Source organism: Nesoenas mayeri (assembly GCF_963082525.1).
Source record: "Nesoenas mayeri genome assembly, chromosome: 17".
In the NCBI taxonomy this organism is placed as follows: Eukaryota; Metazoa; Chordata; class Aves; order Columbiformes; family Columbidae; genus Nesoenas; species Nesoenas mayeri.
This window is the reverse complement of record NC_137565.1, coordinates 1,351,111-1,364,328: the sequence shown is the minus strand read 5'-3', so window position 1 is coordinate 1,364,328 and position 13,218 is coordinate 1,351,111. Positions and strand designations below refer to the sequence as shown.

General features: G+C 53.5%; 1 protein-coding gene across 12 annotated transcripts in view; it reads left to right on the top strand.

Annotated features, from left to right (window-relative positions):
- The window catches only part of ULK1 (unc-51 like autophagy activating kinase 1), a 161,484-nt gene extending 148,590 nt beyond the window's left edge, over positions 1 to 12,894 (top strand). For 5 of the 12 annotated variants that reach the window (XM_080355136.1, XM_080355138.1, XM_080355140.1 and 2 more), the window contains 8 exons: positions 413 to 597; positions 1,385 to 1,500; positions 2,060 to 2,203; positions 4,393 to 4,580; positions 6,141 to 6,319; positions 6,437 to 6,555; positions 8,569 to 8,726; positions 8,922 to 9,638. In XM_080355136.1, coding sequence (XP_080211262.1) covers positions 413 to 597; positions 1,385 to 1,500; positions 2,060 to 2,203; positions 4,393 to 4,580; positions 6,141 to 6,319; positions 6,437 to 6,555; positions 8,569 to 8,726; positions 8,922 to 9,206 — 1,374 coding nt within the window. In that variant the 3' untranslated portion in view covers positions 9,207 to 9,638. The other 7 variants (XM_080355137.1, XM_080355143.1, XM_080355142.1 and 4 more) reach the window with 5 other exon arrangements.
- The last annotated feature ends 324 nt before the right edge of the window (positions 12,895 to 13,218 follow it).

The window sequence follows — 13,218 nt, the reverse complement described above, 5'->3', positions numbered from 1 at the left end:
GCAGGGTTTTAGGAGGCAGCAGGAGGAGCAGAAGCGCGTTAGCGACCCGCGGTGCCGGGGCTGCTTTGCACGCAGCGGCTCGGCTGGTGACGCGCGTGCGCATCCCCAAGGAATCCCCAGCGGGGCCGGCAGACGGTGAAGCAGGTGACAGCCCTCGTATCTGCGACGCTGGCGCCGTGACAGCGCTTTCTCTGCTTCTTTTAGGCTCCTACAAACTTCCAGTGGAGTTTGTCCTTTCAGTTTAGTCGTTCTGGGGTTGGGTGCAAGTAACTGTGTAGGGTGGGATTTCTCCCTCTTTGTTTCAGGCAGATTGTTAATCATATGATTTAAATTTAATAAACAAATGGGAGGGTGAGGGAAACGTTCCTCCTTCACTTTAACAACATATCTCTGGTTTTTGTGTTCTCCATAGGCTGTGTCCCCCTTTGAGTTTCCCAAAACCCCAAGTTCCCAGAATCTGCTCACCCTCCTGGCCCATCAGGGGGTCATGATGACTCCGACACGGAACAAGACCTTGCCAGATCTGAAGGAGATGGGTCATTTCCACTGCCAGCAAACTGGCTTGGGATTGAGGCCTGTGGAAGAGGTCAAGGGCAGGTGAGCTTCACGCACTGGTGCTTTGTTTCTAAAATGGGACAAATGGGGCAAATTTCAAACCCCAGTTAACGTTTAAGTTGTAACATAGATAACCGCAGGATGCTTGCAGATGCTGCTCGCACCCTTGTGTTACAAGCACATATGATGCCGATTTTTAAAGTCCTCCTCTACAGGGCCAGGCCATGGCCTAGTTTTTTATAAAATAAAAGATGGTTTGCAGCTTCACATGGTCTTTATTGTCAAGGGTTTCATCAAGTGCGGATCAAGGATTTGGTTATTAGGCCAGACTCCCTGCAATTATGCAGATGCCTGTTTTCTTTGTAGAGCCTGCGCCTGTCGTGGCTGGGAGGGTGTTGTGGGTGTTCTGGCTGTGAAACAGTGGGCACCGACCTTCCGAGCAGAGATCAGAGGGATCGCAGATACCAAGTCGCTGAGGTGTTAGTGTTAAGTTTTTCTAACATGCCTCTTTGCAGATTTCTGCAGTGACATAGGAGACTCCTCTGTTATTAACTTCTGTATCGTCTGCCAAAGAAAAACTGTTTTAGAATAATGCTGGAGTCAGTGCTTGCATTACTGCACTTAGTCATGGTAGTTGTTTGCTTTCTGCAAGTAGCAGGAGGTGCTTCAGACGCTCTGTTGAAAGAGGAGGAGAGGTTATTTCAGCTCCAGACTGTTTGCTGCGTAGTGCTAAGTGGTTGTGGACCAGGAATGGCACAAACTGGAGTAGAATTTAGTGAAACCTTGCACCTGTTAACTTTCTGCATCGTGGTGTTTGGCCTCTTTGTAGATCTCTGAGCACGGGCCGGCTCACTGACCTGCTTCTGAAGGCAGCGTTTGGGGCACAGATCTCGGAAGCTGGCAGCAGCGACAGCCTCAACAACGAGAAGCCGATGGAGATCGCAGGTGGGTGGGGAGGCCGGGCAGATCTGGCAGGGTGTCCTGGGCTGGGTGCACGGTTTGCCTGAGTGCCTCCTGCTCTTCTGGTGGCTTTTGGCGAAGGAGGTGACTGCCGTGTGTGAGGAGTGCGATGGTGTCTGCTTTCTTCTGTGGAGCGCTCGAAGGTCTGTGGGCTGCGCGTGCTGTGGAACTGCTGCCTCGCGGTGTGATTTCGTAGGCAGGGCTTCCTCTTTCGACCCCTTCTGAATGTGGTAACTTGTGCAAGTGGAAACTTTCTGCCAGGCAGTTGGAATACGAATGGCTCTGCGAGGGTGGGTGTCCCTGGGCTCGCAGGTTGGGAAGCACGGAGGGAGAACAGCTGCAGCAATGCCGGACGCTGCCCAGGCGCGTCCTGCGGCCCGTGCCAGCCCGGCCTGGGCTCGGCGGTGCCGCCCAAGGGACACTGGCCCATGCTGGCCACCACTGCCTCCCGGAGAGTCTGCAGAACACCAGCTGCTGGTGAGGCACACCGTGCTCGAGTAACCTTCCTGTAATGCCAGTCTGCACCTTTCAACTGTCTCCCCAGCTCCCTCAGGTGCTTACGGAGGGACCCTGCACTCTGGTGCCCGGGCTGGGGGCTCTGCCAGCCCATCCCCAGTGATTTTTACTGTCGGATCCCCTCCCAGTGGAACAACCCCCCCACAGACCACGAGGACCAGGATGTTTTCAGGTAAAGGGCTGATACCTGCCTGTTCCAGTGCGAGTGCCCGGGGGCAGAGCGATGTGGTGGATTCCTGGTGGTGGCTCAGAGCACAGCCCACAGCTCCGCTGCTCCAAGTGCCTTTGAGATCCTCACGCTGGCTCCTGCCAACCCCCGTTATTGCTGAAAACTGCCGCACTGGCACAAGGACCCATGCCATATACTGTTTTTCCAGTGCTGGAAGAGTGAGGCAAACTTCATTTACTTCATTTCTCTCTGCTTCAGGAATAACGCTGCAGCTGTTCATAAACCCACTGTTGCTTATAGGTCAACAAACGTAAAGATTGTGTTGTGTTCTGATGGTTTTCCCTCTGGGTTTTGGATGAGCTATAAAATGTGAACGTGACCATCCGTGCCCAAGAATTTCAGTGCACAAGTACCATTAGGAAAGGGCCAGGATGGCTCTGTATGCAAAATTATTAGCGGTGTCACTTGTGCTCTGAGCTGCTGAAGTGGGAAACGGGGAAATGCGCTCTTAATGTCTCTTAAGCCGCCAGTGCCTGGTGTGGTCAGCCCGCAGCTGATGCTGTGGTAATTGGCCCTTTTGGGATCTTGTGTCTGGGAGCTGGAGTCTGTGTTCAGTTTAAAAAAATATTTGGACGCTTTTATTTGCATTTTTGGCTTGTTTGGGTTCTTGCCTTGGCTGTTCCTCATCTGAATGTGGTCCACTCTGGTGGTGTTCAGTACTGCAGGGAGGGGCTGGATGTAACCATGAATAAGCTGCTTGACAGGGATGGGGGGACTCATGGGCTGGGTTTCTGGGCATGGCTTGGGTTTCCATCGTAAATAAAACTGCTCACATCCTTGATCGTCTGGAAAGTTGGGACCATAATCCTTTCTTTGTCTTTTCTATTTAGAGGGTAAAGCTCTGTAGGGCCAGGACTTGTATGAAGTGTCGGACAGGCCTGTAGCACAATGGGGTTGCTGTCCTGGCTGCAGCCCATGGCTGAAATGTCCTGAATAGAGGACGCAGACTTCCTGTGTTGCTTCTGTGGGGATAATAGCGGTTTGGAAGCAGATCCCAGCACTGGTTTTCAGTGCGTCGATATCTGGATCCTTAAGGGTCTGCCGAACAGTCCAGATCTCAGGTGGGACACCTGGAAGAGAAGGCAGCTGAATAGTGAACCTACACCACGGATGCGGGGTTGGGTGAGCGCAGTCAAAGCCGTGCTGCTCCACAAGCTCTGTTTGTTGGGTCTGTGCAGTAACTCTTCATGTTCTAGTTAATGCACACAGTTAATGGTGAAAAGGAGAGCTTTGCAAGCTAAAACTGCACCCCAAGTGCCTGGACAAGCCCTGAGTGAGATCACTTGGCAGATACAAAGGCAGAGCCATTTCATGAGTCATCATAACAACTGCAAACAGCCTCTTGGAATTACGGGGTGTCTAGAATGTGGTATTGTCGGTCCTTTCCTCTCTCTGATAGATGTGAGATGAATACCCTGAGACACAAACTGCTTTTGCAGGGCTCCTTTTATAAGCAGTGTGCCTCTTGGGCTGGGTTCAGTGGTTGAGAAAGGGAAAAGATGACGGCGAGGGGGTTGTCTGATGGGCACTGTACTGCAGAGTCCCCTGGATCATGAGGTTACAGTCTCGACCTAGCTGAAATCACACCAGCCCAGCCCCCTGCTTGTAAAGAGGGGAAGCAGAAGCGCGGGGCACGTAATGGAAAGCCCTCCTGGTTTGCATTTAAGTGCCTGATGTTTTAAAACCCTGATAGAAGCCTCTCTTATCAGAGGTGTTCATTCAGTGATAGTGTGAAAACCAGGGAAGCAGCGTTCTGGTCCGTGATGGGGCCGGTGGCTGTGGTGGTGTGTGATATAAGTCAGCCCAGGATATCGGGGCAGGATTCGGAAAGGGTTTGGACAAAAAAAAAAAGAAAAAGAAAAAAAGATGCTTCTGAATTCTCCATAAACGACAAACACTCTGGAAGGTGCATTAAATCTGCTCGAGCTTGTAGGCTGGTCTACCTGAGCCACCAAGGAGCTCACGTTGGGGAGCGCTTATTCTGCACATGAGTCCTTGCGTCTTCCTCCCAAGTACATGTTACTGCTCCTGTCAGATCCAGGATCCTACAGGATCGTCCCCTCTGCTGGGCGAGGAACACCTAGCCTAATATTAACATCTTCAGTAATTCCTTTGCCTGTTTTTCTTCTCAGTAGGGTCTTCCAGCTCTCTCAGTTCTGGAGGCTCATTCACGGGCAGGCACTTGGCAGTGGGAACTGGTGGGGATGCGGTGGAAGGTCCCTCGAGTCTCCGGTACGTGTTTGCTGATCCCATCACCGCCAACCTGGAAGGTGCTGTGACGTTTGAGGCACCAGAGCTGCCCGAGGAGACGCTCATGGAGGTGGGTACAGCACAGGGGCTTGTTGGGGGGAATAAAAGTGAACCAAATCCAGAGGTGGGACGGCTCCACGTTTGCAGCCGAGGAGGGGGGTTGCTTCCAAAGGCGGTGGAAACTGGCTTGGAGAAAGCCAGGCCAGCGCAGCACCCAGAAGGCCCAGGGCATGTTTAGCACAGTGACTTTTGAGCCGGTTACCAACCCGTTTAGTCCATGAGACAGCCCATGACCGGGGTTAAAATTCACCATTTCCAAAGCTGCACTTACAGGCTGGAAATATCAGTTACCTGATGCATTCTGTATTAGCAGCTTCTGAAGAAAAACCGGCTGCTTTGGGCCTTTTCTAGAAGGCTCAACATTAGTAATAGCTGCCTTGAGAGCATCAGAAGATAGTGTGGCAAACAAGTGCCTGCGCTGGGGGGCCGGGCAGGGGTACGGCCCCTGCCAAAAGGTCTGACAAAGGGTAAACTGAGAGCTCTGTGCCTAACGGGGGCGGCGACACCGCGGTCTGCGCCGCCAGAGCTGCGCCAGGCTGTGGAGCCGAAGGGCCGCCAGGCACAGCGACTGCTCCTGCAGCCCAGATGCGTTTGAAACGCGGGTCAGGCTGCCCGTGGGCAGCGGAGGTGGCGGCAGGTCGGTCACGGCTGCGCGCTGTGACACCGCCCTGGCGCTGGGGAAGGCTCTTCGTGTCTCAGTTCTGCCGGTGTTGCTAAAAACCTCTAGATAGCCACAGAGATATGTGTACGTTTTTCTAAGGATGTGGGTTTGCTCTTCTACTTCAGAGTTTATTTAGCTCAATTTTTTTGTCTATTATGCGCTGAATTGCGTTTGTTTACTTAATTACCTGCAGAGCCAGAGTGCTGGGTCTTTCAGCACTGATGTGATCACAGTGGTAGTGAGTTTAACTGAGCATCCTCTCCTCTGTGAGGTCCCAGAAGTGTGGGGCACTGCCAGCGGCACCACATCGGACACTGCTCTGAAATGTCCTAGGAACTATCAGCTTGATCTTGTTAACACCACCCACTTCAGCTTCCCATATCTGTAATGAATCTTTTGGGTTTGTTCACCATTTCTGCTGAGCACAATAATCCATTTGAATGTCACAAAACCTTCACAGCATATTTCGAGAGCCCTTTGTGCTCTGCAGAGTTGGCCATTGAAAATCCATGCCCGCGTCAGTGTTGTACCAGGCATGGCTGCGGTGCGGACCAGAGCTGGGCCCGTGCTGCAGATGGTCCCTCCCGGTTCCTCACTGACGTATGAAAGAGTCCCATGGAGCGGGACTGCTCCTTGGGAAGGGGACGTGGAATTTCGGAGCAAGTCTCAGCAGCTTCTCCAGGGAGCCACCTGGGAATTCCTGCGCTGGTGCTGTCACTTGCTGGTGTTACTGGGGCGGAGGAACGGGTGCGGTGTGCGAGCTGGGTGCCGAGCAGAGGTGTTAGGGCGGTTTAGGGGCCCAGTGTTGTGTCTGTAAGCCGGGACGAGTTGCTGGCGCAGCTGCAGGCGAGCAGCCCTCCCCGGCACGGCAGCTTTCTCCGTCTAACCCCCTCGGTGTCCCTTTGACAGCAAGAGCACACGGACATCCTGCGCAGCCTCCGCTTCACGCTGGCCTTTGTCCACTACGTGATGGAAATCGCTGCCCTGAAAGGCAGCTCCAGCGAGATGAGCAGCTCGGTGGCGTCCGAGTACCAGCTCCAGGAGAGCGTGGTGGCCGACCAGATCAGCCTGCTCAGCCGGGAGTGGAGGTGAGTGCCGAGCTGCCGCTCCGCAGCTGCTGCCGCCCCCTCCACCCGCGATGAGTCCTTCGGGACGCTTCCGCTGTGCCGTCCATCTCCTTGCATTGCAATCTTCTTTCTTTGCAGCTACGCAGAGCAGCTCGTGCTGTATCTGAAAGTAGCGGAGCTCCTGTCCTCGGGGCTGCAGATGGCCATAGAGCAGATCAAAGCTGGCAAGTTGTGCCTCTCCTCCACCGTCAAGCAAGGTAAGAGCCCGCCGGGCACCCGGCACACAGGGCTCCCCAGAATGGCAGGTTTGAAAGTGCTGCAGAGGGTATGGAGGGGGGTGGATGAGTGTGACCCCCATCACTGTGCCTACTGGTTTATTTCTTGTTGCCCCCTGGCATTAGGAGGAACGTTCCTCTCTTCACGTTGACTTTAGGTCTCAACACTCCTGCTCATACCCCTGTGAGAATCTCCAGAACCAATTAGTGAGAGGGGAATGTAGCTTATCTTAATCCTTGTGCAGCTCTGTCTCAGGTGCTTATTTGTACTTGACGTAAGCCCAGCTTAATTACACAGTGCATGTCCTAGGAAGTGCTTACTCGGCAGATGGAGACCTGGCTTGGCAGTGAGGACTTTTCAAGTGAAACAAAAACACAGGAAGTAAAATACTGATAATGCTGGAGTCGCTGCTTTGTTGGTGTTGCAGCCTCACACCTGCCTCTGGCTGCTGCTGTGAGCTGCCTGTGATTCGGTGATTAGAAAAAACAGTTTTAAAACTACCATTGTGGTGCTACTGAGGGAGCTTTTTGAAGCACCTGAAGTACTTGACGCACCAGCCGCCTTCCCCAAGAGCTAAATACAGTAAGCACACATAGATTATAGCAGGCAGCATGGAGGTAGATGCATGGGTGTAGCTACACTCCTCCTGTGTGTTCAGGCTAACGGGAGACTTCTCATAACCCAAATCAATTACTCTTTTCAGGGCAGACTGTAACTTCTGGGTTTGTAGTGTGATATGTCATTCAGTGTGGATGAACAGGGCAAGGCCGTCTTATTTCTCTCCCCACAAAATGCTACTCCCTGGAGGCTTTTCAGGGCACAGCAAGGGCACGAGGATTTCAGAGGTACTTGTGTCCCATGTATTTGGGAGAACAGGGTAGCAGGACAGGACGCTGCCCACAGCCGCCCTCTTTCTGCTGATAACCTGGGCGCAGCTCAGAGCTGGGACTGCATTTCATGGAGGAGGATACTGCTGTGTTTGTGTGCTGTTATAGTGTTTGTGTGCTGTTTTCTTCTTGGTTTTTAAGTGGACTCTCTTCTGGAGTTTTTCTTTTCACCCTTCTGATGTCGCCCATGAGACCTGGGTTCCCACTCCTCAGATTTGTTCTAAGCAAGGGAGATCTGGTGGTCTGGCCCCGACAGGGGCAGTTTTTGTCCCTTGGTGCTCTTCTCCAATGAAGAGTCACAGCCTTTCTCCCCAAAGCCGCTCTCTTCTCTGGCTTTCTGCTCCTATCTCTGCCCAGGAAGACCAGGTTTAGTTGTAAGGCCTGGCTGTCATGTGAGCTTGTCCCTCTGCATCGTAGCCGAGAGAGGCTGGTTCATGGAATGGGTTAATTTGCTTCTCCTAGCAGCAAATTGTGCAGCGCGGGTATTTTCAAACGCGCACGTAGCAGTTACCACAGTTGGTGCGGATAGTGCCCTGCAGCTGGGGACACTCAAGCCTGTGGCGTCGCTTGCTGGTTTGGATTGTTATTTAATTCCTTGGAATCCTCTTTTATTCCTGATTCTCTGCCCTGTGACCTTCCCGTCCGAGCTGCTGTGGTTCGGGGCAGGCGGGGGCCTTTCGCAGCCCTTTCGCAGCCGTCCGTGTCCCGAGAGAGAGATTCCATTGCTGAGTCAGTGCTGCTCGTCCCCACCCACGTGCAAGTCACGTACTTCATGGCACGTTGTCAGCGGCAGTGGCAGCAGCTTTCTGTCCGTCACGTCTGCCGCTGCTGGCGCACGGTGCGCCCTGGCAGCCGAGGGAGGGGACAACAGCCCTGGCCGCAGGGAGCCAGGCCTGCGGGTGGGCGTCACCTGCGGGCTGAGACCTGCAGGAGGTGGCAGAGAGGACAAAGACCCTGTTGGTGCAGCAAGTACCTTCCTGCAGGTCTTGTGTCTTTAACATAAACCCTGTGTCTTGAAGTTGCTCACTTGGGGTCCTGTGCGTGGAGACTGGGAGGCACAGAGAGCACTGGAAGCAGCACCTGAAGTGTTTCTGTCCTTTATTCTAGTTGTGAAGAAGCTGAATGAGCTTTATAAATCCAGCGTATCGTCCTGCCACTGCCTCAACATGAGGCTCCAGAGGTTCTTCTTGGACAAACAGAAACTCATGGATCGGATCAACAGCATCACCGCGGAGAAGCTCATCTTCAGCTACGCTGTGCAAATGGTAATAACCCCAGAGCAGGGACAGCGCAGCGCGGTGCTGGGCGTTAATGCTTCCTGCTGGTGGCCTCGGCTGGTGTTCTGCTCCTGGCGCTGGCTCTGAAGGCTGCGGGAGGGAGGCGTTTGTGCAGCTGAGGGGCACTGGGAAAGCTGAAGCTGGTCTGGCTGTAACCTCTTGGCACGGGGTTGTTTTCCACAGGTACAGTCTGCAGCGCTGGATGAGATGTTCCACCACAGAGAGGACTGCGCACAGAGGTACCACAAGGCTCTGCTGCTGATGGAGGGGCTCCTGAACATCATCACCGAACAGGGGGACATAGAAAACATCAATAAATGTGAGTGTTCCAGGACTTCTTTTTCTCCCGCTAGAACATGTGTTTTTGCAGCTGCATGGATCAGAAATTGCAGTACCCAGCGTCCTTTTTTTCCTTTGCCTGCATCTTGGTGGACATGGCAGAGTGGAATGAATTCCCCCAAACGCTGAGCGTTGAGAGCCCGGGGCTCGGGCACCGGCCGCGCTGCGCCGGGTCTCTGAGGCGTGAGCTGTGACAAACGGCACTGGAGACCCGCAGTCATCTTGCCCGCTGCCAGGGGCCGCTCCCATAACCAGAAGTGAATCAGTTGTCCCCAGTGGATGGTGGTTCTTTATAACATCTTGATACCTCTGTCAGAACTGCTGCCTCCTGCTTTTCTGTTGTACCTCCAGTTATTCAGCCCTTGGACCTGTCCCTTCCCAGCACGGTGTCTGCAGGTCCTCACCTGCTCGAAATTGGTGTGCGCTCACGATTCTCAAAGGGCTGCTTAGATTTGATGAAGTTCTGCCTTTTTCTTTTTTCCTTTTTCAATCCCTAGCGTGTTTTGGCAGCCTTTGTATTGCCAGGGAAAGGAGAAGTTGATTTCTTGTGTTGTGTGTTCTGTCTCCCAGGTAAGCTGTGCATCGAGCGCAGGCTGTCAGCTCTGCTCTCGGGGTTCTGCGCCTGAGTCCCGCCTTGTTCTTCACGCCCCTCGCCCCGGCCGATCCCCTTGTTTCCCGCTGCTGTGCTGGGAAGCGGTTCTGGCAGTGGGAGGCCTGGAGGAGGCACCGCTCCATCTTTTGTATTCTGACAATTTGGGAAGTTGTTCCACAGACTTGGATTCCTTCACGGGGATGTGTGACTGCGGCAAGCACAGATGCTTCCCCGGATGGAGACGCAGCCGATGTGGAAAGAGTGAAGGATAAAGTCTGCTTCTTCCCAGCACTTTGAAGGATAAGATTGCTGCCTATCCCTCTTGCTTACGAACAGGGTATTCCAGTGCTGTGTCCATTGCAGGCGATGGATGTGCTGAAACTGCTGGCTTCAGTTCATGTCGGAGGGTGTCGCGCAGAAATCAAGGCCAGTTTGTGTACTTTTCCCTACCCAGCTGAGAGCCGGGTGTCCTCAAGCTTCCTGGCAGCCGCAGGCTCCCTCCTCTCCCTCCTCACACGTTCATGCCTTGGAGTCCTCACACCGAGGAGGGAACCTGCTCCCTTTCCCCGAGCGTTGCTGGAGCGGCTCCCGGCGCCGGCAGCCCCGGCGGCGGAGGACGCGCTGCTGAGGGACGGGGCGTCTCCCGCGGGACCGGTGGGCGAGCGCGCGGGCAGAGACTGTGCACGGAGGCGGGAGCACGGCAGAAAGCGTCACGCTCCTGTCTTTGCAAGAAGCCAAAACGAACCCGTTCCCCGGTGGCCCCGGGCTCGGCGGGACCGCGGGAGCCCCGGCGGCGCGGCGCGGGTGTCCGCACACTGCGGCCCGAGGGAGCGCCCGGCTGTCCCACCGGCACCTCTGGGCTCCGAACCCCTTTCCTGGACCCCCCCAACCCTGAACACTAGCTTTGTGAATCAAAGGAGCACTTTACACACTATGGGAACTTGGAGAAGTTGACTTTGCATCACACAACAACCCAGGAACATCACGACTGTTAGGAATGCTGTTCCTTTTATTCCTTTCCTTGCTTCCTGGTTGTTTCATTGCACTACGTGTGTGCGTATATTAATATGTATTCCTAAGGGCGAATATGTATTGATATGGTTTGTGTGTAACTGTATGTATTTAAGTGTACTGTACCTGTGCGTGTGAGGCACGAGGCACCGCCGGGCCCGTGCTGCCCTCCCCGCAGCGGGCAAAGCTGACCTGCAGTCTGGCAGCACCACAACTTTAGGGTTTTATTTAAATGTTCTTTTAAGGATGGTTGATATAAAGCTCCGTGCTTTTTAAGAGCTCAAGAACAGGTGTTAAGATCCTACACACACTTACAAGTGGAGATGCATTTTTTTTTTTTAAGAAGTTTTATTTGCTGCTTCGTTTTGTTTTTTATAAAGAAATCTTGTAGCGTTCAGTTGTATGTTCAGCATTTCTTTCGAGGAGACTCTGTGGCCAAGTGAGACTGTGGGTGCGAGTGGAGCTGTGGCTGAGGCCTCGGGTGCTGCGTGCGAGCAGAGCTGGCTCCGTTCCGTCCGTCTGCGTGCGCGGGTGTGTGTCCTATTTATCAGAGTCGTCGCAGTATTTCGTTAGCGCTGGGCAGAAAAGGATCTTTGAAAGCAACTCGGAACCTCAGGCTTTGTTTTTGGGATCTAAAAATACTTTGCACGCGGTGGTTAAGTCCTCATTGCTTGTTATCTCTTGTTATTGGCACATTCAGTGGTTTCAGGAGCAAGTTAATTGACCTTGGAGGTGGCAGCAGCTTGGGCAATGTGGGTGTTTCTGGTCCCAGAGCAGAAATGCCAGTAAAGAAATCTAAAACTATTTCCCATTGCCACAACCAGGGGAGTTCAAGTGTAGCTTCACAAATGCTGGGTAACGGGCTGCGGCCCCTGCGGCTCCTGTGGCCCCTGCGGCTCCTGCGCCTGGTTGTGCTGCTGGAGAAATTAAAGTTAAAACATTTAAAAAAGACAAAACCAACCATTCACCCCCCAGCGTGTGGCCAGAGGTGCCGAGGAGGCTCGGAGCGCTTCCCAAAGGGTGAGCGGCTCTGCACAGGAGAGGTGGCAGGAACGCGCTCAGCCAGGACTAACTCCGCAGCACGGCCGCTGCTGCGCGCTAAGCCAGGACTAACTCTGACTCTGCAGCACGACCGCTGCTGTGCGCTAAGCCAGGACTAACTTTGGCTCTGCAGCACGGCCGCTGCTGCTCCCCCCAAACCTGTGGGTCCCTCCTGCCCCACGGCCGAGGGCTCCAGCGCGGGGCCCCCGGCGTGCGGGGGGGACGGCTCGGCACCCACCTCCCCGCTGGGCTTTGTTACTTGAATGTACCAAAACTGTTCATATTCGATGTATACAGGTATATATTGCTCCAAAAAGTTTTGGTTTACAGACCTGCAACCGATGTATGTTTGTGTATATACGTACAAGAATATGTGTGTGTACGTGTACAGATACACACGCGAACACAAACGTATATGTGTGTTTTCTCTCAATACTTGAAACTTAGCCACTGTGCTTGAATTATAAAAATAAAATAAAAAAAAAAATAAGAAAAAAGTAAAAAACCCCATACAGACAAAAAAAAAGGAGGGGAAGCAATCAGCCAGGTGACTCATTTTGCCATCACTTTGGTGACTTTCATTTTTTATCTAATTGCATGTAGCGTGAATCCAACTTTTTTTTTGTGAAAAATATTTATTGCTTTGTAGACAATAAGGTATGCAAAAAAACAAAAAAAAAAAAGGAAAAAAATGACCCCAAAAACCAACCGCAAGCAGGGCTGAGGTTGCCAGCGCCGTGCAGCGCAGTGCAGCGCAGTGCAGCATAGTGCAGCGCAGCGCAGCGCCGTGCAGCGCTGTGCAGCGCAGTGCAGTGCAGCGCCGTGCAGCGCAGTGCAGCGCAGTGCAGCGCAGCGCCGTGCAGCGCCGTGCAGCGCAGCGCAGTGCAGCGCCGTCCACCTGCTGGCGGCATGGCCCCGTTCCCGTTGCAGCGTTTGTGTCTAGCGTCTGTAATAGATTTCAAGAAACCTCAGTCTAATAAACACGTACCTTCAGGTTTGTGAGAGTGTATGATGATGTTCTTTATGAGGTAATGCTTGATACTTTGTCAACATTTTTTATTTGTGTTTTGTGTGACTTTTTTTTGGCTTTAAATTGTACATCACCGATTTAAGAAAATAAAGTTTATTTGAAATTGTTAGCGGCCTGTTTTCAGTACTTTATAATTCCAGCCAGTGCGGTATTTAACATGTTTGGTTCCACCAGCCCTTTCTCTTGCAACGGAGCGGTGCAGAAGGTCTGAGTGGGGCAGACGGTCCAGCGGGGCTGCTGAGCTGGTCCAGCGGGGCTGCTGAGCTGGTCCAGCGGGGATGCTGAGCTGGTCCAGCGGGGCTGCTGAGCTGGTCCAGCGGGGCTGCTGAGCTGGTCCAGCGGGGCTGCCGAGCTGGTCCAGCGGGGCTGCCGAGCTGGTCCAGCGGGGCTGCCGAGCTGGTCCAGCGGGGCTGCCGAGCTGGTCCAGCGGGGATGCTGAGCTGGTCCAGCGGGGCTGCCGAGCTGGT